The sequence below is a fragment of the Solea senegalensis genome, linkage group LG21 (genome assembly GCF_019176455.1).
Source record: "Solea senegalensis isolate Sse05_10M linkage group LG21, IFAPA_SoseM_1, whole genome shotgun sequence".
NCBI lineage: Eukaryota > Metazoa > Chordata > Actinopteri > Pleuronectiformes > Soleidae > Solea > Solea senegalensis.
The window spans coordinates 5,834,848-5,861,643 of record NC_058040.1 but is presented as its reverse complement, the minus strand read 5'-3'; the positions used below and the strand labels follow the sequence as shown (position 1 = coordinate 5,861,643).

Genomic DNA, 26,796 nt, shown 5'->3' with positions numbered 1-26,796 from the left:
GGAAAACTGAAAACTTACGCACCAAACATAGCAAGCTACACATCTTCTTCCTCTACTCCAAAGGCAGACAAAATATACTGTAAACTGACATTTCTCTCAACACACAGCTCTCTCTCATCCTTCTCTCTCTCCACAGGGTCTTGATGGTCCTCCAGGAAAATTAGGTTTCCCTGGACCACAGGTAAAGTACACTTGGGAACCTTTATGCTTTTCCTCCTCTTCCTGTCATATATATTCTGCTGCTTATGTTCCTCTGGAGAGGCAAGGCATCAGCATGATTTAGTAGACCGACATGATAGCAGCAGAGCGGCGGTGCACAGTCAGAAACAACATTAGAAGAGAACCCCCCCCCAAGGTTTCTGCCAGATTTACATCAAAGTGTTGTTTTCACAGCTCACTGGGGAAATATAAGAATATTTACTCAGCCTGCAATTAAAATTCCACTTGTGAAAATGTTCTGACCATCAACGGCATTGAAAAATACTCATTTTCATTCATAGAAAAATCTATTGTACCCAATACTCACTTTGGGGGAAAGTGAAATAAAATGAAAGATATAACATTTTATTAAAACATACAGTACTGTGCTAAAGTCTTAGGGCCCCACCAGCTTAGTTGTTGTCTGTCCGCATACATGTTTACCGTATTTTCTGGATGTGTCCAAATTGAGAAGTAATTATATTGTATGGTAAATTATAGCATTGCTAAAGTCTAATTGCTAAGACTTTTGCACTGTACTGCATATGTACATAAAGATCATGTTAAAGATCAATACCACACAAATACCTTCTGTGATTTGTGTTAATTAACTCCGACAGTAGGTCAGTGGTAGAGCGAGTCGTCTTTTCTGATAGAAAAATGTGCTGCACATAGATGTGCTGTATAAATGGCAATGTAAAGCTCTCAATGGTGGTCAAGACTAGAAAAACACTATAGAAATACAGACATCAGGTATACCCTCTGAGTTTAAAAGCACAGATCCTTCACTAATTAACCTTCATTTCATTGATCCTGTCTAATCATTGTTTTTCTTTTGCACCTGCAGGGGAAGATTGGAGAGGCAGGGGAAACTGGGCCTAAAGGTTTTCCTGTGAGTTCCCTCCTACATGAAATAATACATGTATCATATACTACTGAAAAGACCTACATACTATAGTGATACACACATACACCTATCCTCTTTTAGAGGTGTATTTTGTAAACAACCCATAATGCATTACACAGTGAAAATGCTGAAACTGAATGCGGTTGTGCATTCTGAATTCACCGACCTTTCTGTCTCCAGGGAATCGCAGGGCCCTCGGGACCTCCAGGGGACAAGGGAATAGCAGGCGAGCCGGTACGATTTATCTCCATCTTCATTTTTGTGTCTTTATATATCGCAATCTCTTTTGCTTCTGTCTCTTTTACCATTACCATTCCTCTTTGCTCTCTCTCATAAATCTCCATAATCAAACTTTTCCATAGACTTACTAGCCTGTCTTTCCCACTCTCTCTCTCTCTGGCAACAAACGGCAAACTGGTTCTCTCTGCCCAGTCCTGTTAGCTCCAGAATATCACAAACGGGAAGTAGTTAATGAGGCATATATTAGTGCTTATTAAAAATATGTATTTGTCAGTAATAAATGTTTCCTGTGGAGCAGCAAGGGAATTCTCAATAATCATTCACACATCTGTTCTGTGGTGTCAGGACAGTGAACTGAAAGCACAAGATGCTTCTTCTAAAAGGAAGAAATGCTAAATTGTAAGTAAAAGTTTTCATGGGCAGTGAGAGAGAAAGAGAGAGACTGAGCAGAAATCGAGGAGTAAAAAGTGTTTCATTTTGAGTTTCCTTACAAACTTTTTTATCAGGGAGCCATTTTTATTGCCATTTGTGCAAATGAAGCATTGGTGAATGCTTTATGTTTCCTCAATGTGAATTTCTGGCCTAACATCTAATGGGTGTGTGTCCATCCATCCTCTACATCTTTATCCTCCACATGAGGGTCACAGGGGGTACTGGGCCAAACTCAGCTGACATAGGGCGATAGGCGGGGAACATCCTGGACACATAGAGACAAACACCCACTCTCACTTTCACACATTTAGAGTGTCCAATTTACCTAATCCCCATATTGCATGTTTTTGGACTGTGGGAGGAAACTAGAGTAAACCCACGCACACACGGGGAGAACATGCACGGTCGCGATCCTGGATCTTCTTGCTGCAAAGTTAAGAGTGCCCACCGTGTAGCCCCAGGAGAGACCAGTGAATGAAAAATAAATTTATCACAGATTAAACACAATAATGTGCTGGTAGTAATTTAAGAGTCTTCAGCTCTCGGACACGAATGGGGGGGATATGAAAGCTAGAGTGTTAGAGGTGGTTGGAGACCCAAGAGACAGATGAAAGATGAACAGATGGATTAGATGGAGACTTTGTGGACTGAGAGAACAATGGCAGAAAAACGACATGTTTGTGTGATGATCGGCTGATGAGGCAGCCATGTTTGTAGCACTATTTGAACAGATAGTTAATCAGCTGATTGTGCAATTTACGTCTTTGACAGGATCAAAGCATGCTGCTGAGTAATCTCCCTGATTGAACTTGCACTAGAACATTTGCTGACTGAGTTTGCATTAGTCAAGACAGATATGCAAAAGGAAAAAAAATTCAGTCATACTCTCTCCCTTTAGTAGCGCAAGAAGCACTTCAGCTGTTTTGGCCTAAAATACAGTGTACTGTATGTTGCCAGGCAACATGACATCTAAACACTGCTATACTGAGAGGCACAGAGAGAGAGTTGTGTGGAGCTGTTAGGCTTAATCAGCGTTGTGTGAACTCATTTGACAATGGTTTGAATGTAATAGACATTTGTTTACTCTTAAATGTTATGGGGGGAAAGTGTAGTTTTAAATGAATTCCCCATGTGCTTCAAAGCTGTTTTCTGTGATAGACATCTCAGCTCTGAGCCCTGTTCCTAACATTCTTTGGGCCATTCACCAGCAACATGAATTAAACACCACACAGGTGACTTTTGTTATGTGATTACTATTGTTTGGAGTGGATGCAAGTCAACCGGGGAGCAACCATTATTCACATGCACTCAGATTATGAAGGATTTATGGCAATATTTCGCTGTTTTTCAAGCGTAAATTAATGACACATTACATTCAAAGTCAAACTGTGTGCAGATGGTTCACTCATTCATCTGCCGTTGGCTCATCCATAACTAAACATAGCCAGAAACCTCTGTTTCTTTACACTAACAGAGAGCTGGTGTTTACATGTATGGAAACAGACTTCGTCTTTTAATCACTCAAGTATCTTCTGATGCCTTGTTGCATATAGGGACCACCTGGGCCACCAGGGACTCTAGGACTGTTGGGAGAAATAGGCCAAACGGTAAGAGACTCTGCAAACACACACACACATTGGTCACAGTCACACACATGCATAGGGATATGTCCTGTTGTCCACACGCATGAGATCACTGAAGACTCAGTTATTAAATATGTCACATTTATTGTTCAACCTCTCTGTCTAATGCTCTCTGATTGATCCACTGTGTCCAATTAAACTAATTCCCCCACATGACAAAGGTGTCCCCCTTGTCTCTTTGTTTCTCCCGTCTCATGACAGACACGTAATGAGAAATCGTCAGACGTCTCATTAGTCCTTAATCTTGCCAAAAATCTTTTAACGTTTTTCTCTCCCCATTGTTTTACATGATCAGGGTCCTCCAGGCAAAGTTGGAGAGCCAGGATTGTCAGGCGAAACAGGCGAGAAGGTGAGACAATATATTACAGCATTTTTTCTTAGGTTGTTGTTTGGGGTTTTTTTTTGTTGCTGGATGTAAATTTACACTCTGTGTGTGTGTGTCAGGGATCCATTGGCCCTGCTGGGAACATTGGAGAACAGGGACTAATAGGACAACGGGTAAGCTCATCAGCATTCCTCGATGAAATATTGTGTAATCTTAATTAACTCCATCAACTCGTGTCTGTTTACAGGGAGAACCAGGCCTAGAGGGAGAGGCTGGTCCAGCTGGTCCTGATGGAACCAAGGTGAGCAGTTTGTTCCAAAGCATCATTGATGTTCTATTGTTTGGCTATGGCGACAACAACTTTGACTTGCTTTTTACATATAATATTTTAAGTGTTAAGCTTTTAAAAAATCGTTTGTGTTCTCAGGGTGACAAAGGTGATGTGGGTCAGGAGGGCGATAATGGAGAAAAAGGTGAAACTGGATTAAAGGGAAAGGAGGGCCCACCTGGAAGTCCTGGACTCACTGGCGTCAGAGTGAGTCACCTGACCTTCTGTTGAGATTCACACACACACACACACACACACACACACACACACTCTCAAACAAATTATCTGAACTGTTTTCACTCTGTAGGGTCAAGAAGGAAAATCTGGCAAAATTGGTGAAAGAGGCAGACTAGGGTCAAAGGTATGACTGTCAGATCCTGTCTGATGTTACTTTTAATCCTTCATTCTCCACAAATCATACACATTGATGTACAGAACAGAAGCACCTAAATGCAGTATGGTTATTCCTTGGGTGTGTTCAGGGCGCTAAAGGTCTTCAAGGTCACCTTGGGGTCACAGGGCAAATGGGAAAGACCGGACCGCCGGGCTTTGTTGGACCAAAGGGCTCCAGAGGAACTATTGGACATGTGGTAAAGTACAACAATAATGATAGAGATATTTACCAATCATTTTTGGAATCAAAGGCTCTTTACATATTGAGTTAAACATCCTCGTCTAATGTTTTAAACATATGGATGACTGATGATGCATCATTTACTCATTTTAGGGAGCACCTGGTCGAATGGGCCAACAGGGTGAAACCGGTATCGCAGGTTATGAGGTAAGATTAAGTCATCATGAGTAGGTGTCTGGATGTATATTATTATTATTATTATTTTGTTTTGCTTTGTTTTTTGTCATTGCACTCAAGAATTTCTTGTATCTGTCTTTGCAGGGCCACCAGGGAACATCGGGGCCCATGGGGCCTCCAGGATCAAAAGGTGAAAAGGTACATCGACTAATGTTATATAATTTTGATGAGTAGTGTACTAACATTAGCCAAAATGTTTCCACAAACAAAATCTACAGAAATACATACTTTTATATTCAAGGTAACGGACCATTTATCATGTCATGCGCTTTACTGTCTTTGCTCGAACTTTCGGGGCAAGTGAAACATCATATTGAGGAAGGAAATATTCTGTACGAGTCGGCCAGTCTTTTGTTTTATCATGGGTATTTGTTGCTTATGGATCACAACTACTCGTTATTCACCATTTGCTGCATGTTCTGCTGCCAAAGCTTTTACTGTAAAACACAAATGGACAAGGGAACCAAACAGGACAACAGGACGACATTTCCCATGATCCAACACTGTTCCCATCATCATCAAAGTGCATCTTTTGTTACTGCGCATTTAAGTCATGTCCTCAGTCTGTTCACAACAGCCACATACTCTACCTTTGTAATGTCAGGATTTGGATGCAAATCGACTTGTAGCTTTTAAGTTACTAAATTTGGCATTTAATTTAACACATGCATCTAAAAGATAACATTTTAGGAGTTAAGCATATTTAAATCCTTTGCCATTCTGAATTTCATTTGCAGGGTGAGCAGGGGGATGATGGAAAAGTTGAGGGTCCTCCTGGTCCTCCAGGTGACATAGTAAGTCACACCTGACTTTCCTTCCTTCATTCTGTTTCTGTTTGCCTGGTGCATAGTTACAGAAATCAAATAATGCGCAGTTTTACTCATATATTTCATGTTTCATCAGGGTACTCCAGGTGACAGAGGAGAGAGGGGGGAATCGGGAGATACGGGGTACAAAGTAAGTCCCTTCACTACACTGATTCTTTACTTTTCATGCAGTATTAGAGTCTGTGAGGTCAATATTGTGTCACTCTGTCTCAGGGTCAGATTGGAGTGGATGGAGAGAGAGGCAGAGCTGGAGCTTCTGGACAACCTGTGAGTGTCCAGAGTTGTAATTTCCATGTACATGTCTTCAGACTTTTGATGGTGAAATGCTTTCATTCACATATAAACATTGATTTCAGGGACATCCCGGACCTCATGGTCAACAAGGACACAAAGGAGCCAAAGGAGATCAAGTAAGGAAGTCAAAACAGTTTGTGCTTTGTGTGCACATTTAGATAATCTTTGATTGATCTCACTTAAAAGCTGTATTATATACGCTCTAAATCCTCAGCTGTTATTGCAGTCTTTCATGAGAGCTGAAAATATGGTTTTATAGAGAGGAATTTAACAGGGAAGATGTTATTTTTCCTATATTTTAATGCTGAGCTGGATGTAAATGCTTTTCTTTCCTTCATTGGGTGACATGTGAGTTTTGAAAGCTGTTAAATTCTGCCAATGTTAAAGTTCCACTGTATATTATTTGCACTGATAAACAATCGCAGTGGACAACAATAACCAATTTGACACCTTTTCTTTTTCTAAAGGGTCAGAAAGGCAAAAAGGGTCAGACAGGACAAAAAGGAAACAGAGGAACCGAGGTAAGTCAACGTTTCTTCAGACATCCACACCTTCTTCAAGTAGGACAGATGGTTTCATCAGTCTTTATAGTATTTTATGCAGAACAGGGATACTTGGAGAGGATGCATGGGTGGAGGGGGAGTCATGAATAGATTAAATAAGACAGCAGACATTTTACAAGCTTGCAAATTTAAAGTAAAGACAGATGAATGAAGAAGCTAGTGCAGCCTCTCTTCTGCATAGACGTTTGATAAGGCTGCTTTTTTCTCTTCAGGGTGGTGGTGGTCCTCCTGGTCCCAGAGGTGTGGTGGGTCGAGAGGGGCTGGAGGGTGTGCCGGGGCCAGATGGAATCCCAGGGAAGGATGGCAGTCCAGGCATGCTGGTGAGACAAACAAGGAAACTGATAATTGTTCATTGTTGTTCTTTTTTTAAACATTGTTTTTCCCCAAAGTTGGCTATTAAAGTATTATATTTTCCTATTTCTCATCCATTATCAGGACAAAAACCTTTTTCGTCATCTTGTTTGTTCTCTTTTTGTTTGTTTTTGGTACTTTGGTACAGCAGTTGGCATCCATTATGTTCTATCACTTCCTTCTTTCCTTTGCGTCTTCCTCTCCTTCTCTTGCTCCTCTGGTCTTCAAAAGTTTGTCATTCTAAAATAGTAATTTTCTTCATCTTATTTTCTCCATATGTATCTAGGGAGAACACGGTGATGACGGGGAGACTGGTCTTCCTGGCAAAGCTGGTTCACGTGGTAAAATTGGCGTCCCAGGACTCCCAGGAGATCAGGGAGGCTTTGGGCTAAAGGTAACGGAGAAATGTAGAAAGGTGGAGGCACATTCAGGCTCACCACTGCCCTAAAAGTTGTCTACATGCGAAACATATTCTGTTATGATCGTCATACTCATTTGTTCATGTATTCAATCCAGGGTGAGCAGGGTCTTCGCGGTCAGGGTGGTGCTTTGGGAAAAAGAGGCTTCAGAGGTGGAATGGGGTTGCCAGGGCCACAGGGAGACCTCGGACCTAAAGGACAACCTGTGAGCAGAGCTACATACTTGATTTCAACATATACAGTATGAAGACATGGGACTTATGACTTTGATTCTTGACTGCATTCTTATTTGTACAGGGTGACACAGGAGAATCCGGTTTTCCGGGGATTCTGGGAGTTTTTGGACCAAGGGTATGTTGTGTTCAGCACCAAACGCAGCCTGTGTGCACACACAAACACACATGTTAATCACATATCAACAACTTCTGAACAGTAATTCAAGTTATTAAACCTATAGCATCTTTCAATAAAGCAAGTTAATCTCTAAAAGTGTAGCAATACACTTTTATATGTATATATATATATATATATATATATGTATATGTATATACATATACATGTCCTGTTTTGAAATGTGGGTGTAGTGTTGTGTTATTATGTGTTTTTTATATGACAGATGAAAGATTCAACATAAGCTAATCCATAATTATCCAGAGACAGTTATTCTGTGTGACAGCTTCAGTGAAATCCCCTCAAGTCTTTCCAAACTCTCACCCATCACCACGTCTACAGTACACGTCGAAGAAAGCCAGTAAAACCTCTCCCCACATCACATCTCTTGACAATTATTTGTTCCTCATGATCTTTTCTGGAACAGCCCCACAGTCACGATTATAAACAGTAGTGGTATGATTTAAATGATGGCCTCCATTGTGCGTCTGCCTCTTTGTTGTGTGGTGGTAAAAATCTCTTGTATTCTACTGAAATCACTACAAAGAGCCAAGTTTGTCAGGGAAGCTGGAAATATTGTCTTTTTTTTAATTTGCAAAACATTTTCTAATGAGAATTTGTGAAAAGACATTTTTGCAACAGTGATTTTTTTTTATCAGAATTTTAAATGTGTGAAGTCTATGATGATGAGTGTTTACACATTTATCTCTCCTGTTTTCAGGGCCCTCCGGGAGACTTTGGGCCAAAGGGCATACGGGGACCAAAGGGGCCACAGGGCACAATGGTAAGAAGCCTTCGTGTGTGGAGGAGATTACATGGATAAAATACACCATTTCTACTCATTCATAACTTTTCTTCTACCTGTTTCTCTCCTATAGGGCAGAGCAGGAGTGGTTGGTCCAGTGGGAATTAGTGGCCCCCGTGGACGGCTGGTATGTACCACACAGATAAATAGAAGCCTCAACATTCCTCCCCACTGTTGTCCTTCAGCTTATTGACATGTTTGTATCTTTACAGGGTCCCAGAGGAGAGAAGGGTAATCGTGGAGAGACTGTGAGTTTTCTTGTCCTCTTCTTCTTCCACTTTTAATGCTCTATTTACATTAACTACAATATAAAAAGTTGCTTTATCGACTACAGTATATCTTGAGACTGAAAATATGTTGTTTTCACTCTCTCTGCAGGGATTACAAGGGCCAAGAGTATGTATGCTTTGCTTATTGTCTATCGCTTTTTGTGACATATCACTTTTATTTAACTGGAGATACTAGTATATCTACTCATCCAGCTTGTATGTTTGTTTTTTTATAATTAGGGGTCTGCTGGACCTCGTGGACCCCCTGGACTTCCAGTACGTTTTCCACCTTTATAGGTTGAAGAAAATGTCAAAACACACTTGAAGTCATGTTTGAGTTTGATGATTCATTGTCTGAATAACTCTCCATTTCCTTTTCAGGGTCCCCCGAGTATTCCGGCATCATTTGTAAGACATGTTATGTTTGCTCATTTCATTAAAATCATTAAGGGGAGGTACCTAAAATATCCTGTATTGTATCCAGACATTTTGAATTTTAAATAAGACATTCAGACTGTGAATTCACACACTTCACTCATGACTGAGATTAGCAGAGGTGCAGCTTGTCTTCAGCATTCCTAATCTGTTGAAAACTATACAGACTTGACTTCTCTGTGTCTGTCCCCTCAGAATAAGCCAGTGATGGACCTGCCAATGGACCAGGGGGCAGAGATCTCGAAGACCCTCCACTACCTCAGTAACCTGATCCAGAGCCTGAAGAACCCACTGGGAAATCGGGACAACCCGGCCCGCATCTGCAGGGACCTGCACAGCTGTGAACTGAAGTTGAAGGATGGTGAGGACGTGTGCTGGTTGTGTCAAAGACAACAACGGAGTCGTTTTGTGACAAGTAGATTGAGGATCTTGATATGTGTTCACATTTTCCAGGCACTTTTTGGATTGACCCCAACCTGGGCTGTTCGTCAGATACAATAGAAGTCTCCTGCAACTTTACTGGAGGTGGACAGACATGCCTGAAGCCAGTAACAGTAACCAAGGTATTAAAGACACTGATGGCATCAAGATTGTAAAACTTAGAGAATGATAAATATTTCACACAAGCACGTAACCAAGTTGTTAATTAGCATTGTTTTCCTCCCGTTTGAGCAGCCCACAGTCAGTGTCGGTCGTGTCCAGATGAACTTCCTGCACCTGCTGAGTTCAGAGGCCGTGCAGCACGTCATCATCCACTGCCTGAACGTATCGGTTTGGAGATCAGCTGAGGACCAGCCAGTTGCCCAGGGCCCTGTGAGATTCAAGGCTTGGAGCGGAGAAGTGTTTGAGTTGGGAGGAGAGCTCGAGCCAGACGTCATAGAGGACTCCTGCGCTGTATGAATAAGATTTATAATGCCTTCTAGTTTTTAATCATTAACTTTCAGACTACATTGTAATGTTGCCTAATTTTATTATCTATCTGGATTTCAGATTAAAGATGGTCGCTGGCATCAGACGCATTTTGTGTTCCACTCCCTGGACCCCACCCTACTCCCTGTGGTTGACATCTACAACCTCCCAAACTCTACTCCTGGCTCGCATTACCACCTAGAAGTAGGTCCCGTGTGTTTCCTGTGATGCTGCGGTGTCAACCCTCTGAGCACGGAGGGACGGATCATCACCCTTGAATGACATCTTTATGCAGACATGGCGATCGGAGCAGTCTCGTCCATTCCATGGCGAAACACTGCCCAAGCGAGAATGAATCCCTCCTCCCAAACAGATCCTGCTTCACTCTGCCAGATTCTTCTTGGGACTGCAGACACAGAGGGAGGATGCATTGGGAAGCAGGGGGTACATCAAAAATCTAAGGAGGAGCAGGGAAGTTCTTGCACTAATGGCTTCTCAATATGGCAAAAGCTTCTTTAAGCTCTTCAAGAAGGATCTCCACCCGTACTGCTGCTTGGAGTGGAGAAGAAAATACGGCTCGATGCCACACATTCTCTCTGGAACATTGCTGAGTGAAGGGAGATCAAGGCCAAGTCAATCAGTGAACATTATAATAACTTATTTTTGTAACTATATACAGTTTGTATACTGTTTGTACTTTTTTTTTTTTGAAATACCAGGAATTCCGTTCTGTCAGAAGAGAAGAATTAAAGTAATTGGGATCAGTTAAATGTACATATATAAGTATATGTATTATTAACTTGTATACATGTATATCTTATGTAAAAAAAAAAAAAAAAGTAATCTTCAAGTGCAATAGAAAATGGGAATATAATTTGATATTTTAAACTAATATGGAAGGATTTTTCAGGGGTGCCAGTCTCTTTACCCTTGGTGCTCATCTCCTCATGATCTTGCCCTCGTGAATTCTTTTTTAAGCAGCAGGCTCACGGAGCAGATATCACATCTGTGTTCACTAGAGCTCCAAATGGGAGATTTCAGACTCCTCCCCAGTGTGGGAAAACAAGAAACACTCATCAGTCATCTGCCAGTAAATTGCATCTGACGCCACCAAAAAATGCACACAAAACCGTCCATATGGAGAGTGTTGGTGCATTAAATACGTATTACTCGTACGCCATTGAAGTAGATGCCACTGATGATTAAGGGGGAAATTTATGCGGTCATGGAGATCAGAGGTCAGAAGGAAAATGTAATTAAGAGTATAGAGCTCTATTTTGTAATAGTGTTTTATTTACATTTCTCCACGTCTGTGGAGGCTTACAATTACAACATGTAAAAAATAAAAAGTAAAAGATATGATGTACTCGGCATCACATGGGGCCAGGAGAATCTTTGTCTTCCTTTCTCATAGTACATAGACCACAGGTACAGTAAAGGCAATTCTATGAGGAGAACTGAGCCAGAAGAGTGGGTCCAGGAATCTATATATAAATAAAAACCCATTGTTGTAACCCGACCTTCTCTCTATTGCATGGTGCTAAGTAAATCATCTAAGGTGCTAATCATAGTGCTGTAATTACACCACTTAACTAAAATATTGTTGTTTATTTTTGTTTATTGTGCATGCTTGCTTAGAAGAATAAAAAAGTCCATATATTGCCATAGCTTCCATAATGCACTTCAATGGTTAAAAAAAACAAACCCATACAGTTCTCCATAGTAATAATAATAATAATACTAATAGTCAAACATTAGATGCTTATTCTGCAGGAAAATATTTTAGCAATAACTCTGTGAACTATAAAACAGATTCTCCTTTTCTAGCCAACATAAATCACAGGGTTTGAAGTATTTTTTAAGCTCTTTTTAAAATCTCTGTACAAAGCCCCACAGCTGTATGTAATATGTTTAGAAACACAACTAATGGAGATGGTTCTAATAAAGTAAGCATTTCTTTGTTCTAGCTGGACACAAGTGTGTATAATTGTGCAAATCTTGCTGTATACAGTGGATTCCCCTCTTGCTAATTTAATGTTATTTAATGTTGTTAAAGTGGTTGCCGACTGAGCAAATACATTTTTTTGTTGTTGGTTAAAAGCAATACTACTCTTTATGACATCTTTATATATCAGTTTACCCAACTGGTCTTGGAGTTTATTTTTTTTTTTTTATGTGTAAATTTGTGGCTCCAGAGAACAAATTTATTGCAATGTTAATTATCTTTTATTTTTTTAATTTTTGTTATATGGCTTTATGATGTTTTTTTTCCCTCTATGATAATCAACCATGTACTGTACCAGGACTCTGTGCTATACTATCCTTTGTGTTTTAAGGAATTATGCAAACATGTGAAAATTGATTCTTCTTTTTGTAAATCTGTTGTAGACATTAAAACAAGATAAGAATACCTCACATTTTTACACATCACTTGGAGCAAAGATGTTCTCCTTTTTGCCTTTATAATTAAGATCTGTTTTGAAATGTCAGCCAAATATATTTAATCATCAAGCTCTAAACAAGACCACAGTGGCCTAAATCCTTTGTCCCTCTTTATTCTTAGCGCATTGTCCGATTGTTCAATAAATACTTTCACTTTGGGTGTGGATGATTAATTTTCAGCTGTTTGGGTGGCTAGACTTGCATATCATATGTGCTGCATAATATAATACAATCGTTTTATCACTTATGCAATTTTTACATAAGCAAATGAATTTCTAAAGATGCATTTGCATATCTTTAATTTGAGAGAGCAGGTAAGAAACTGTTCTTTTTCCTAATGAAAGCAATTATTTTTATGGACACCAAAGGAAACTTGTTTTGCAGTCCAACGAACATATAATGTTTAATCATTTTCATTTCAAGGTTGCTGGATTGTTACATAAAGTCCTGCTCTATTATAGCTATCGCAACAGCAGCCACCATGATTTAGCACAAACACACACAAAGCTCAGAGTGGATAAAAGGATTTACTGGCAGGGGTTGAGGATGTGTTGAGCACATGTCCAGATTAATTATTATTATTAGTGGGCCTGTGGAAAAGAAAAATGCTGTTTTGCCCATGCTGACCCTGCACTTACTGCTCTGTCTGCAATGTGAATGTCCCCTGTCACATCGAAGTTTCACAAATACCCAAGACTTTATGGAGACCATCGCCTGTATGATGGCAATATACTGTAAACCAGGGGTGTCAAACTTGTTTTAATTCCAGGGCCACATACATTGCAATTTGATCTCAAGAGGGCTGGACATGTAAAATAATAGCACAATAACCATTAAATAACAAGGACTCCAAATTGTTGCCATTGTTTTTACATTTATGAACAATGTGCAATGTGCATTACGACTTACAGATCACAGTGGATCAAAAAGGCACAAAACATTTAGTCACAACTGAAACTGAAAAATACAGTTATCTAATCATAATGTGACATTTTCACAAATTCATCCACTGCTGGGGCCATACGTTTGACAACCCTTGCTGTAAAAAATAACAATAACTTACTGTGTTGGTAATGAGGCTTAATGATTTGAGGAAAATGTCTAATTGAATTAATTCAGAAACAGCAATTGAAATGAGCTTTTCACTATAATCGAGCTTCAATTCAACACTGACTGTCATACATTTGAAATGTGACAGATCATTGTCACATCGCACCATCAAATTATTAATGACTTAAAGATAGTAATGAATTCAAAAAACCTTATTTGGCTGAAGAGTCAATTCAAGGCCCTATGGAACAATCATAAAAAAACACATTCAAGAACAAGTAAGAAAAGAAAAGTTATAGGCTACGTATAAGTTACATACACATTTTGCCAACAATGAATTGATCAGTCTTAACTGGTGATCCAACCTTTATTGATCCAGTTGTATGTGTTTAACTTAAACTCTTAATAATAATGTGTTGGATCACATTACAAACTCGAACCCTGTTGAAATTAACAGTGAAACCACACGGTGTCGCTATGGGCTTATGGACTGATTCCGTGTGACAGCTTATTTGCATCAAGAAGGTTTCTGGCCAATCCCAAACTTTGCGTGGTAATAATACACATACTGTAGTTATTATTGTTGACTGTATCTCTGCCAAATGTTATAATTAAACCATCCACTGGAACGAGTGTTAATTATGCAGCTCCACCAGGCAACACAGCCACCACCCTGCTCACCACATACATACACATTATACATAACATAAGGTGACATCTGGATGAGACTGTCACACACGTCAACTGCCTAAGTTTCTCATTCAAATGTCTCCGTGTGTCTCTTTTAAACAGTAGTCGTCCTGATGTGTGACCATAACAAATGTCATGTGTCAAAGGATACCCAAATAAAGAAAAGCACACAAATGCCCAAATAAAGAAAAGTACATAACACTTGTCCTTAAAGGTCAGAAATATTACACTAAACTATAATATCAAACAAAATATACCAGCTGCCTTATTTTGATCCGTTGGTTATGAACCTCCCCATTATGTTTGTTGTGGCCAATCGCTTTGTCATAGTGTCAGTCTCGCGTTGTGCTGCCTTTCGTGTTACTGGAAAATAGCATGTGTCCAATATTGTAAACAGTATTATTGTGGTAAGCTGTCCTATTAAATTCCAGCAGTCGAATGAAATGCAATTCTTAAAACAACCATAGAGCATACTTCTTGTTGCTTTGGATATACATTAAATTATTATTTATTTTTCTATGGGATATTCTGGAGGATTTTCCCTAAAAAATTGAAACTTTCCTTACACGCCTTGAAAGCAGCACCAGTTTCCAACGTGCGCAGTGGTGACGTCTACCATATCGTGATGGCGGTAGCCTGGTCTCTTTTGAATTCCGCCCAGCTTTTCGAAGTTTACGTTGCGTCCGGTTGGTGAAATGTCACCGTTTTCTGTCGTAAACACACAATAAGTGAAGCGTTATAATGGACTCCGTCGTGGGGGATGACGTGACTCTGCCCGTTGACATCAACGGAAGGTAAAACGACTAACGATATCTTAGCGAGCTAACGCTAGCTAGCATGTAGGCTACGTTAGACACGAATGTGAGTAGCTGCTGTGTGGGCCCTGTCTATGAACTGGAACAACACGGATTGCCTGCTGTTGTTATGTTGTTGAATTATTTCTGCTGTACCGCAACTACTACTTAGCTGCATCTGCCTTGTGTGGTTTTGGTAACAATAGGTTGAGAATGAGACTACGCATTTATGTTTTCGTGGCACTTAAGGTCATCTGACATTTTGCTATGATGTTCACGTATATAAGAATATGCTGCTGTTTACATTTGTATAGTAGTTTGATAATAAGCTGAATAGTCGGCAGTGACATATTCAACAACATGAACAGTATAGTGTTTTGCCAACGCGTAAGAGATAGACTATTTAAAGGAGAAAGTTATAGTGACTCACATAGCACACTGAATAATAAATCGTGAATACGAGCAGAAGCTAAATGTTGGCTAAGGGAATAATAGAAAAGATTTACACATGATGTAAATGCAAATATACATGGCACATTGTAAGACAATGTGTGCATCTTCATTGCAATGGAGACTAAATCAAAGTAATTATTGTAATAACAATAACAATAATAATAATAATAATACTGAATTCATTATGGAAACGTATTCAAAATGACCTAACCTCCCTACACTAATGTCCAAAGAGTGACATTAGTGTAAGAAGCGTATCATGCACAGATTTGCTGCTGCTTGTCATTACCGTTGTAAACCATATTCAGCTCATTGGTTGTTGCTGTGGTATTGCTGCAGTTGGTGGGTCGGCTTGTTGACTTGTCATTCATAGTGTCATAGAGTGCAAGAAAGCGGAAATGATCAGAGCCAGTTTTTCAGCGTGCTTCAAACCGCTGCAGCGACGTCTCCCTGCACTCTTTGCACAAAATGTGGACTTAAATTGTTTCTTATTTGTTTTATTCCCCGCATCTTCTCTGTGACATGCGTGAAGAGTGTGACTGTGGTAGGTGACCCTGCACTGTTGGCTCTGCTACACAGTGAGTGTTGTTGGATATTGTTTGGTGAATATAGCTTGTTTTTAACTATTTCTGCTCCTCTGTAAAACTAGTCCTGTAGCATATCTGTGTTTAGGTTTGTAGTGCCCTTGGTTAGACTCCTTTTTATAAAGAAAAAAAATGTCCTAGCCCAGCTGTGTACTGTGTCATCCAGATGGTAAGCCTGCCTCAGTAATCCAAGATGTAAATGATAGGTGTGGTATAAATTACTTATTTGGTAATACAGAAAGCTCATACGCTTTACTGTTTTAATTTCCATAAAATATGAGTGTTGTTTCAGTTATTGTTGTCTTTTTAATTAATAATTGCCAGTGATCTGTTTATGACATGCTTCTCATGTTCCTACTAGCAGCAGAACAAAGTGAGGAAAAAAAGGAAGTCAGTGTTTGCAGCTGCTTACATTGTTTCCACAGGGTGCTGGAGGGGTCAGTACAAATGGAGCTCACACTGCGTTACTTACAATGAACCACATGATTAAACGCCATCAATTCTTTATGAGAACATTTTATTTTGGGGGGGAAGTTGTATCACATGTTTATGTTTAGTGGTTATTAGTCGTATCATGCTTTTTTTGAGTCCTTCCTCCTTATTAACACAGGAAGGGTTTTGCTTTGCATGTGAAAGCTCTGTGACGCAATAATTGCGAGCAATATTTTAGCGCTTGTATGCTATTTATGCAGGAATATTTTGCTCTTCTACTTTTTTTTACCAGTTGTATTGTCTGTCATTGCATCAGGGAAAATATTTCATGACCTTTTATATTTTTAGGATTAATTAGCACCAAAAAGGTCTGGTTTTTAGTTTTTCTTCAGTGTGACATGTTGCTGGAACAAAACAGAGATGGTGAATTAGCTGTGTCATTGTGGCTTTGTTTGCAATCTGACACTATGGGAGCTATAAATAAGGATTGAAACTAGAGATAATGGATCAATAATCAAATTTGGGACACCTCAAATATTTGTTTAGAAATATATAACACCGTATACAAATTGTGTTGCTTTATTATATAATTGAGTATATATGTTTCTATCACTTTGTAGTTTATAGTACCAATAGAACAATACAAAAGAAATGTGTGACTGTTGATCTTCACAGAGAAACATTGTGTATAAGAGAAGCAGCAGTGTCTCTCTACTTCCACTGCCACGGGAGGTATGGTATGGCAGGAAGTTGTTTAATGCAGGCCATCATATTATTAGACACAAAGGTCAGGGTTGAGGAACATGAGCATGGGGCCCAAATAATTCATGTTTTTGTTAGTGCAAGTCCTTTTACTCTTAATGCTACATTTCTGGATGACCTGTGTGCAATATTTAACAATTGGCATTCCTACATGTGCTACAAGTGATGATGATATATTTGCTTTGTTATCCATTATTGCAGCCCTGATTCCTTTTGTATTAATGTGGTCCTGAAAGTGTGTTGTTAATGTTTTGTGCATTGTACCGTGTATGTGAGTGACACCACTGTCCTATCACTGTCCCATCACTGTCTGATGCGTAGCTAATCACAGCCACAGTAGTCCACTTGTCTACCAATGAAAGCCTTCTCCTTCCAATGGTTTGTCTGTTTTTCTGTCCTCCTCCTGTCTGTCTGAACATGAGAGCTAGGCTGCCACTGGCACATGGTCTCACACTCACTGACACACACAGACAGGAGTGAGGCTTTGCCAGAGTGGATGTAAATGAAGCAGAAGAGAGTCATTCTTAAGCTATTTATGGAGCATCCTTAGGGCTCAGTGAACTGGCCAGCGTGAGTAATGCAGGCCCTGTATTCAAAAAGCATAATAATCTGTGTATGTGTGTACTGCTGGGATTAGGAGCAAATCTTACTTTGGTTTCTCTGATTTTTTACAAGCCAAGCTTTTATATTAAGTGTGGCTGAAATTTAACTGATATCTTAGGCTGCCTCACTAACAAAATGATTTTGTCTTCAGCTGCAGACTGCCAGACTCCATAGATGCTGGTGATTATTCTACAGACAGCATGACAGGTACTGCAAATTTTCTTTTGTTCTCGCTTAGTTATTTATTGTTGCTCAGGTGTGACCCTCCCTAGTGTATTAATTAATACTACTCCTGAATTGTTGCCGTTCTCTCCCTCAGCTGGCTCTCCTAAGCCATGATAAAGACTTGGCTGGATGATCTTCATTCTCCCATTTTTAATTCGCCATCAAGCTCAAGTTGTGCCAACAATATGCTCAGTGCTAGACAATACACACAAACCAGTAAATTACTAATTTGTAGTTATACGTAAACTGCTGTGTCACACCGTGACATCAGCTGTGTTTATAAGACATTGAAACTTACTGATCAATGTGGCTTTAAGATTTGATTCAGGTTAAAGTAAAATGTTTTCATTCAGTATTTTAACCAAAAATGTTGCACATAGTTCGTTTTAAAATTGTATTTTAAGAGAGACCAAAATGAAATAGGTTTGACCTCATGGTATACACTGAGTGTAATTCAGGATGACGGTATACAGTATAATGTGATTTTAGAAAGAGAGTGTTTCCTGTCCCCTTTTCATCCTTGTAGGTGGGGCTGGGCAATGTGGGGTAAAATCTTATTACGATATACTTTTTAAATTTGTTTTTGATATCGATATATATATATATATCACGATATAAATCAAATTAATATTTCTGTCAATCTTAAAGGTAAGGCTGGGCTATATGGCTTTTAAATACCTTGATATCTTTAGGATATATACAAGATATATATTGGGATATAAAGCTGCACACATGTTGTGAAACAATGTAATCGCTCATAAATATGCTCGCATTTTGCGTTAACACAAATAAATAGGCTTACAATGAAAGTAGCTTTATGTGACTTGATGTAAGTAAATATAATTTTGTCGATTACATGTATTTTTAAATCTATACATATAATATTTAGTCTTCTGCACTTCAATCTTTTAATAATTAGAGTAAATTATTGTTTTATGCCGCACTATCATATTCAATGCTCCATTTAAGTTTTTGGTTTCTTTCTCTCTTTATTATGTCATCTTCTTATTATATCACATTAACAGCAGAAAAATTATACCCAGCCATGACAGTAATGTATATGTAGGGTGGGCAATAATGAGGTGAAGTTTCAACTTGTAATGTTTTTTTGCATGTGACAATAAAGCCTTTGAATCCTTAAAGAAAAGCAACATCTCTTAATAAACAAGCAAACCAAGTGCAAGTGTGAGGGGGTTATGTGTTTTTTTCCGTAGGCCGTCATGCTATGAATCAGAAGTTAGTGTTGTGAAATAGGTTGTTGACGAGTGTTACATGATCAGCTGTGCGCTGCTTTCAGCTGCTTCAAACAGGGCAGCACTCCAGAGGCTGTCTCACTGCTCTGCTGTTTAAAAACACCACTACTTTCTCTTTCTCTTTCTCCTTAAGACAAACAGAATGAAGACAACTAAGAGTATGAGTTGGTCCTGTAAACAGAATAGAGATTGGAAGAGACGGCAATGAAAATTGATTTTGTTTTACAGCCCCGTCCTTTCCTGATAAGATGTCACCAAGCAAAGCGCTCACCATGAAGGACTATGAGAATGTAAGTGATTTGCATCCAGGCCTCTGTCATAGTTCCTGTCAAAGAAGTGCGTCTCCGTTCCAGCCGCGCGCACGTCCGGATGGACTCTTATAAACTCCAGCACCGCTCTCGTGCCTCCCTTCTTTACACCAACTATGATAGCATTGGGCAACTTTTTGTTGGCAAACCTTGCGCTGATAATGGGACTGTGCGTGTCGTTCCTGGCGCTGTTGAGAGTGGAAAAAGGTCGCTGGTCGCTTCTTCTGAGGCTCGCCGCATTGGCGCTGCTCAGCCGCGCGTCCAGCAGCAGCGCGCAAGAGGTGAGGGATTTCTGGAGGCGCCGTCTGGCTCCATCCACCAGGATGCGCTGACAGCTCGGTGTCAAATCACCTGACTTGTGCATGATGGTGTAGACGGGGAAGAGTGCACAGTAGCACAGATACGACAGAAAAAGAGACAACAAGACAATGGAGGGTCTCGTGAGCCTGTGCGAGAAGGGGAGAAGTCGAGTGAAGAGGAGCACGCATGCCATCTCTCCATGCATCAGAACAGCGCATGGTTTTCCACTTGATTTTATGATCCGCTCTTCCAGGATGTTGAGAGACTCCACAGCAGAGAGAAATGTGAAAACTTGTCACTTACTTCCATCGACGCGTCGTCAGTCAAAAGAGCGTCCGCTCGCGAAACTCTTCACGCGGCAGAGAAACGCACCGTGCGGTCTCTCATCTTCAGAGCGCCTGATCCACAGAGGAAGACTTGTGCACGCTGACGTCAGAACATAGTTGCATCTCCAGCTCTCTGCCCTCAGTCGCTGAATAGTTGTGAACACAACCAGAGGCGGTGATTGATTAGTTTATCCAGATACAGTATAAACATCCATGCTGTTTGCAGTAATTGATAAACATTGGTAAATTGCACTTTGTAAGGTATAATGTTATTTTCAGGGACATTAAACACAATAATATGCATGTGAGAGATTTTTTGAACCTGCAGATGAAAGTCAACAATCAACCATTTATAGATCGAGCCTTTACTGCAGCTTTAAGATATTTATCAGTCGTTAATATGCACTTCTGTTAGTACAATGAATAAATGTTCAAAACCACAAATAATACCAATTCATCCACTATCAAATTGTCGATGATTTACTCAGTTAGTTGTTACACTGATCTTTACTGATATGTTGTGAGTGTGAGTTTGTAGTTTGTGTTGTGATTCAATAGCATTGATAATTGGGATTTTCTTTTTCTCTCCATGAAGCAAAAATAGAATGAGAAGAATTAAGACAATAACTCACGAGTCGCATTTCCAAATTGAATGCACATGTTAGTCAGACATTTACCTCAACTGAGCTAAAATAAATACAGCCATTCCAAGTAGAAAATAATGTTTTTAATAGCTATTACCATCTTACATAAGCATGACATAATCCACTCTAAATGAAACTTGTGTCTGATCCTACATACACTGACAAAATCTGAGGAGTTTTGTTAAAGCTATGTTTTTTTTTTTGCTTATTATAAGAGATTTCTTGAAATATTTCATGACGTCATTCTTACCAATAATGGGAACATGCGTGATCAGGAGGACAAATGTACAGATAAACTCAAGCCCATGAAAACACTGAGCCTAAATGAACGGATCATCCCAAAACATGACACATCACAAGTACGAGCCTTCAAATGAACATTCTCCAAAAAGAATCGCAGAAAACACAACTTCTTATGGCGTCCGAGGTAAATTGGCACCGTGTTTTTCCCATTTTAGAAACCACAGCATGTCCAGCAACACACTGCGCGCCTTCAGAGACATAGCAGGAGAAAATCCTACTGCAGCCTCAAACCAGGAGATCAGTCTCCTGTTAGCAGGGGAAGTGTTTGGGTGTCGGTGTCAGCCGAGTGTGCAGGGTGCCTCGTCTCTCTTAGTTTCTTTGATGACTGATACAAATGCAGACAAGCCCGGGGAGCAAACACAGGAGGAGAAAACTCACAGATCCACGGCACGGGTGGAGTTGAAGGTCTTACAGTGTTTGCTCCCGCTGGTGTCTGTGCCCAATCTCACAGGCCTCTGATTAAAGAATGATTTATAGGCACCGGTTGGAGGGGTCTGCTCAGCAATTTGTCTGGTGAATGAGATTTTTCCTCAGGAAGAAGGCGGGTAAATCAAACCTTGGGGTGAAATCTGCAAAGCTTGGCAATAGGGCTCAATGATGAAATGCTCAAATTGCATCTCAGGAGTGTGTGAGTTGTTTTTGCAGGACCAGTCTCAGGGACACTGATCAGTGGAATCAGTTTACCTTTAGTTTACCTTTAGTTTTATTACAGAGGCATTAGAGGTTCTAGACTGATACACATAAAGATGATGTCAGGGATTATTGGAGAACATTTAGAAGCAAGCACACGCTCGCATTATATGGATGACGCATCACATGCCACAGATTCACTACTTCACACCTCTTTGTACAACAGCAGAGACACAATTATTACTGCAATTATTATTATTACTAATTGATGTACAGTATTATATCATAAATGCAGTGTGAACAAACACAAGTCCTTAATGTAACCCTAGAGAGTTACTGAGGGTGTCTGTGTATTCAGAAAGTTCTAGATATGTTTGTTGTTAAGTTCTGTAGAAAAGTATGTTTATTATTAAGAGTGAATGAGTGGAATCAATCTGCTGCTGATTGAAATCAGAGCAGGAAACTGGTATTTCCGATAGTCAGTGAAGTAAACAGTTTGGGCTCCGCCCCCTTGTGTTCGCTGCAAGACAGGTAGGAAGATCAGAGAGAGAGACAAAAAGAGAAAATAAACTCCGGGAAACGTGGATTAATTACTTTAGGAGCATCTGTTAAACGAACGTTGTTCTGTTGGAGCACTTTTCTGGATTTATTGGGACTTTTCTTGGTGAGTTAATTCGGTTTTGAATGAGAAAATATTAAGCTAAACTCACAATGATGATATGCTAATAGCTACCACAGTTAGCCGGGTATAATATATATGATTTAAAGTGTGTGTGTGTGTGTGTACCAAGCATAACTGTGTTTACTGTGCAATGAATGCACTTTTAGAAAAGGGTTTTATTTTCTGTAGTTTCTCCATGACGTCATGTGACTGTTGTTTTGAGAGAGCCCTGTTTCTTATTGACTTTAGTAAGAATTGATCTTCAACAATGAGTTGTTAAAAGTTGTGATTTTTGGTGTATATTGTGAAATTCGATTAATGAAATGTGTTAGTATGCATTAAGAAAAGATAAGAAAGTTGAATGAAGATCTTTTAATGTTACTCTGACTGTGCTATTATAATAATAGTGGGCTGCCACATGGATTTGAACCGGTGACCCTTTGGTTACAAGTCAAGTTCCGTTTCCACTTGCCCACGGACTGCAATATTAATAATAATAATAATAATAATAATAATAATAACAACAACAACAACAACAACAACAACAACAACAATAATAATAATAATAGTAATAATAATAAGAAGAAGAACAAGTTCCCTTTCCACTTGGCCACGGACTGCCCTAATAATAATAATAATAATAATAATAAGAATTAAATTTTTATTTTATTATTACTTTTCTAAATACTCAAAGACACCTTACAGAACATAGAAGCAGCTAAAACAACAGCAAATGGTAAAAATCACAAAGAATGATGTATGATTCAACACCAATCCGGTCCAAAGATGGAGAGCCACCCCACCAGGATCCACTGTGATGACAACTGATATCAGAGACATCAGAAATTCTTTGGAAGGACCATGAACTACACTGAATCTGTTTGAGTAGCAGGACAGATTTGCACTTAATTGCTCCTTTGCACATCCCCGCACATAGCTCACACTATAGAGAGGGAATCAAATTCCCCGGGTTTTGTTTATTATTTTCAGTGTTTTGGGCCCATTGTGTTTTTTTGTATATAATGTTATCTTTGTTCATTTATTGAATATATGTGATTTACCAGGTTGTGCTGTGGTAATCCAAATGTATATGTATATATGTATATATATATATATATATATATATATATATATATATATATATATATATATATATATATATAGTATATATATTTTGAGTATGAGTATCTCAACATGTTACTGTGGTGCGCTGATTCATAGAGGGATGACCTACAATCTTTGAACAGCTTTTAAGTCATAAAACAGTTTTGATTTTAGAGAAGTGGACAAACACTACAACAACAATTTGTTTGTTCGGCCCAAAAGATCGAAAGTGGAGGAGGAAACAAATTCTGTGTCCTCCTCTTGATATGGTCTTTATTTGTTATCCAGTTACCTGTCATTACTCTCTGTATTAGACTACTTGCTTGATTTTGTCATTATGAATAGTAACAGGTTAACACCATGTTGGTGAGGCCCAGGGGAGTCAGAATGAATTAAATGTGATATTAAAACTGTAGCATCAGAATAGTTTAGAATGTGTTGATTTGCTTGAACTGTACTAAAGTCTGTGTAGAATATGAAAAACATGGCTGGCAGGTTAAATCAGAAGGAATGCATTGAAAACAGTGAAAGTTGGCAGGGACCGATGGAACTCGTTGTACTTTGCTTTTTGATTGTTTTTACAGTCCCAGAACCCTCAGTTCTCAGTTATGTGGCAACACTGACCTCTGCTGGAAATATTACCATCATGCACTATACTCCAAGGGAAAATGAAGGCAACATCCACAGTGATTCCTGGTTGCAGATTCTTGTGTAAAGTCCATCCATCCATTTTCTACCACTTTATCGTCCACAGGAGGAAGAATGAACTCCTCCACGAGATATTGACCCACGAGAAGGGAAACCAGATGTGGAGCAGGGTGGCTTCTTCTTACTTGAGGTGGTGAGTGAAAACCTGAAGTCTTTTTCCGACAAGTTTCTTGGGCAGTGAGTGTTTTCCTCCTTAACAGACAGAGGCTTTGGCGAAACACATGAGGTGACTTTGCTCTAAGCGACAAAAACCTCAAAAACTTGACCAAATACTTAGAGCTTAACAATAACAAGCCGCTGTGGTATCACAGGTTGAGAACCAAGGAAAGGCCAGGAAATTAACTGATTAAAAATGATTTTAATATTTTTTTCTTTTTTGTTGATTGACAGTGAACGCTATGTATTGATTTTCATTTTAAATGAAAGTATAAAAACCTACTGAGGTGTAAGAATTAAATGTTTGTTATACTCAAATCCAGACAGGAAGATCAGGGCAAAGGAAATGAAACCCATTGTCACCTGCAGAAGCAGGATACACTGTGCATGTGCAAACTGAATTTCTGCACCCCATCAGTAGGTGGAGTATGAAGCCCCGCCCACCAAGGAGAAAAACAAGGATAGTCACCCCAGCCTTGACCGGGCGACCCTCAAACTGGCTGACACCCCGACTCCCCTGCCCGACGGATCTGTCAGCTGTGAGCCGCTCGAACCAGGCATGTCTGAGGGAGATGAAACGTCATTCTCTTCTTCTTTGGTAGGAATGCGTCTTTATTCCCTGCATCCAGACTTGTACCGCCATCCGATGGTGAAGTCAGATACTACAGGACCCTGACGCGCGAGTATACCAGGGCTTTTAGACAGCAAGGGAAGCTCAGCTTCCTCTAAGATTGTCATCAAATATACAGAATACTGTGTTGTATTTACATTGCGATACTTATCGTGCGCTAGAACGGGATTATACTAGTGTCACTAGGTCGTTCAGAATCAGACGTCTCGTCTTATGTGATTTTTGTATTCCCGTTGCAGCCTCCGCATGTAAACCACTTGAAGCTCAGTTTAATTGTTCTCTATGGGATGGCACAGAAAAGGTTTTTTTCCCACTGTGGTGAGATTGACGGTGATTGGACGAGTGCAGCAAAAACGTCACTTCCACAGAAGCTCAGCTTCTCTCGGAGTCAATGGAGCAGTGAGCAGATGCTGGGCTTCTGCATGATTATAATAATAGTAGTAAGAAGTATTTGTTGTGTGGTTTGAATGGTAGAGTGCTGTCGAGGATGATACTCAGACTCTTGACCTGGGAGGAGGGGAAAACTGAGGGGTTGTCAATGAGGATGGAGAAGTTGCTGATTTTTGAGAGGGTGAAGTTGGTGTCAATAAGGAGAAGTTCAGTTTTATCACTGTTAAGTTTAAGGAAGTTGATGGAAAACCAGGATCTGATTTTCTGCAGACAGTCAGAGAGGGAGGTGGGATGGAGTGGATGTGGTGGATAGTAGATAGTATTTCAATGGGAGAGGAGTTCATCAGGAGTGGATGAGTAGTTGATTACATTACATTACATGTCATTTAGCAGACGCTTTTATCCAAAGCGACTTACAATGGAATTGAGTACAATCAGCGAGGGGTGGAATCGAACTTGCGACCATTGCGACCATGATGTTTTTCGCACTTAGGGTACCGGTCTTAACCTCTGAGCCACTCCACCCCAGTTGATGCTGGGGAGGTTAGATATGCCGGAGGTCAGAGCAGTACTGTTAATGTCCTTGATGTTATGAAATGAAATAACCTGAGACAGTTTAGTTTTAGATACTGTGAGACTGATGAAGCTTGTGGTCCGATACGGGAAAATCAGCTGCAGAACATCAGATGAAGTCCAACATATGTCCTTTAGATTTAGATCAATAAACTGTTGTAGTCCAAAATTGTCCAAGAGGGATGCAAAGTAATTTGAGAGGGGATTATTTATGACATCAGTCTTTTGGTCCTCATTTTATCCCAGTGGACGGAAATATCTCGTGGGCAAAAACCGGGTGAGGACAGTGAGCCGGGACGCAACAGGTAGATGCCACAGGTCGGCTACTAAAGCCAAAAAATACACTGTAAATAGATTACAGTGATATTGCAGAATACCGACCAGAGTTCACTCAGCGACCATGAAATCAGTGGGTGAGGATTTGGGGAACTGTCTGAAAGGCGGAACCACTTTTGGATTGACAGCGTTGCAGAAACATACACTGCTGTCATGAAAAACATCCTTTTCTGCCTCAGTGACTCAGTCTTGTGTGGACATTTGTAGACAAATAGCTGGTTGTTGTTGTTTGTAATTATCGCATTTCCTGTTCTAGTTGTACAGTGGCAGAATTTGTGTAAGAATTGTGTAT

General features: G+C 39.7%; 1 protein-coding gene and 1 long non-coding RNA gene across 2 annotated transcripts in view; both read left to right on the top strand.

The window, feature by feature from the left end:
• The window catches only part of col27a1a (collagen, type XXVII, alpha 1a), a 66,140-nt gene extending 54,106 nt beyond the window's left edge, over positions 1 to 12,034 (top strand). Inside the window, exons 30-60 of the mRNA XM_044012585.1 lie at positions 137 to 181; positions 1,046 to 1,090; positions 1,286 to 1,339; positions 3,331 to 3,384; positions 3,716 to 3,769; positions 3,865 to 3,918; positions 3,993 to 4,046; positions 4,173 to 4,280; positions 4,381 to 4,434; positions 4,556 to 4,663; positions 4,801 to 4,854; positions 4,969 to 5,022; positions 5,622 to 5,678; positions 5,788 to 5,841; positions 5,925 to 5,978; positions 6,068 to 6,121; positions 6,473 to 6,526; positions 6,781 to 6,888; positions 7,206 to 7,313; positions 7,436 to 7,543; positions 7,636 to 7,689; positions 8,450 to 8,512; positions 8,607 to 8,660; positions 8,746 to 8,781; positions 8,912 to 8,929; positions 9,043 to 9,078; positions 9,184 to 9,210; positions 9,433 to 9,598; positions 9,691 to 9,800; positions 9,913 to 10,131; positions 10,228 to 12,034. Coding sequence (XP_043868520.1) covers positions 137 to 181; positions 1,046 to 1,090; positions 1,286 to 1,339; positions 3,331 to 3,384; positions 3,716 to 3,769; positions 3,865 to 3,918; positions 3,993 to 4,046; positions 4,173 to 4,280; positions 4,381 to 4,434; positions 4,556 to 4,663; positions 4,801 to 4,854; positions 4,969 to 5,022; positions 5,622 to 5,678; positions 5,788 to 5,841; positions 5,925 to 5,978; positions 6,068 to 6,121; positions 6,473 to 6,526; positions 6,781 to 6,888; positions 7,206 to 7,313; positions 7,436 to 7,543; positions 7,636 to 7,689; positions 8,450 to 8,512; positions 8,607 to 8,660; positions 8,746 to 8,781; positions 8,912 to 8,929; positions 9,043 to 9,078; positions 9,184 to 9,210; positions 9,433 to 9,598; positions 9,691 to 9,800; positions 9,913 to 10,131; positions 10,228 to 10,374 — 2,265 coding nt within the window. The 3' untranslated portion in view covers positions 10,375 to 12,034. The remainder of the gene's footprint in view (positions 1 to 136; positions 182 to 1,045; positions 1,091 to 1,285; positions 1,340 to 3,330; positions 3,385 to 3,715; positions 3,770 to 3,864; positions 3,919 to 3,992; positions 4,047 to 4,172; positions 4,281 to 4,380; positions 4,435 to 4,555; positions 4,664 to 4,800; positions 4,855 to 4,968; positions 5,023 to 5,621; positions 5,679 to 5,787; positions 5,842 to 5,924; positions 5,979 to 6,067; positions 6,122 to 6,472; positions 6,527 to 6,780; positions 6,889 to 7,205; positions 7,314 to 7,435; positions 7,544 to 7,635; positions 7,690 to 8,449; positions 8,513 to 8,606; positions 8,661 to 8,745; positions 8,782 to 8,911; positions 8,930 to 9,042; positions 9,079 to 9,183; positions 9,211 to 9,432; positions 9,599 to 9,690; positions 9,801 to 9,912; positions 10,132 to 10,227) is intronic.
• A 2,895-nt stretch (positions 12,035 to 14,929) lies between these two features.
• LOC122758465 lies at positions 14,930 to 19,723 on the top strand. Its single transcript, XR_006358151.1, has 3 exons — positions 14,930 to 15,122; positions 18,108 to 18,163; positions 19,663 to 19,723. It is a non-coding gene; the product is annotated as an uncharacterized LOC122758465 (long non-coding RNA).
• The last annotated feature ends 7,073 nt before the right edge of the window (positions 19,724 to 26,796 follow it).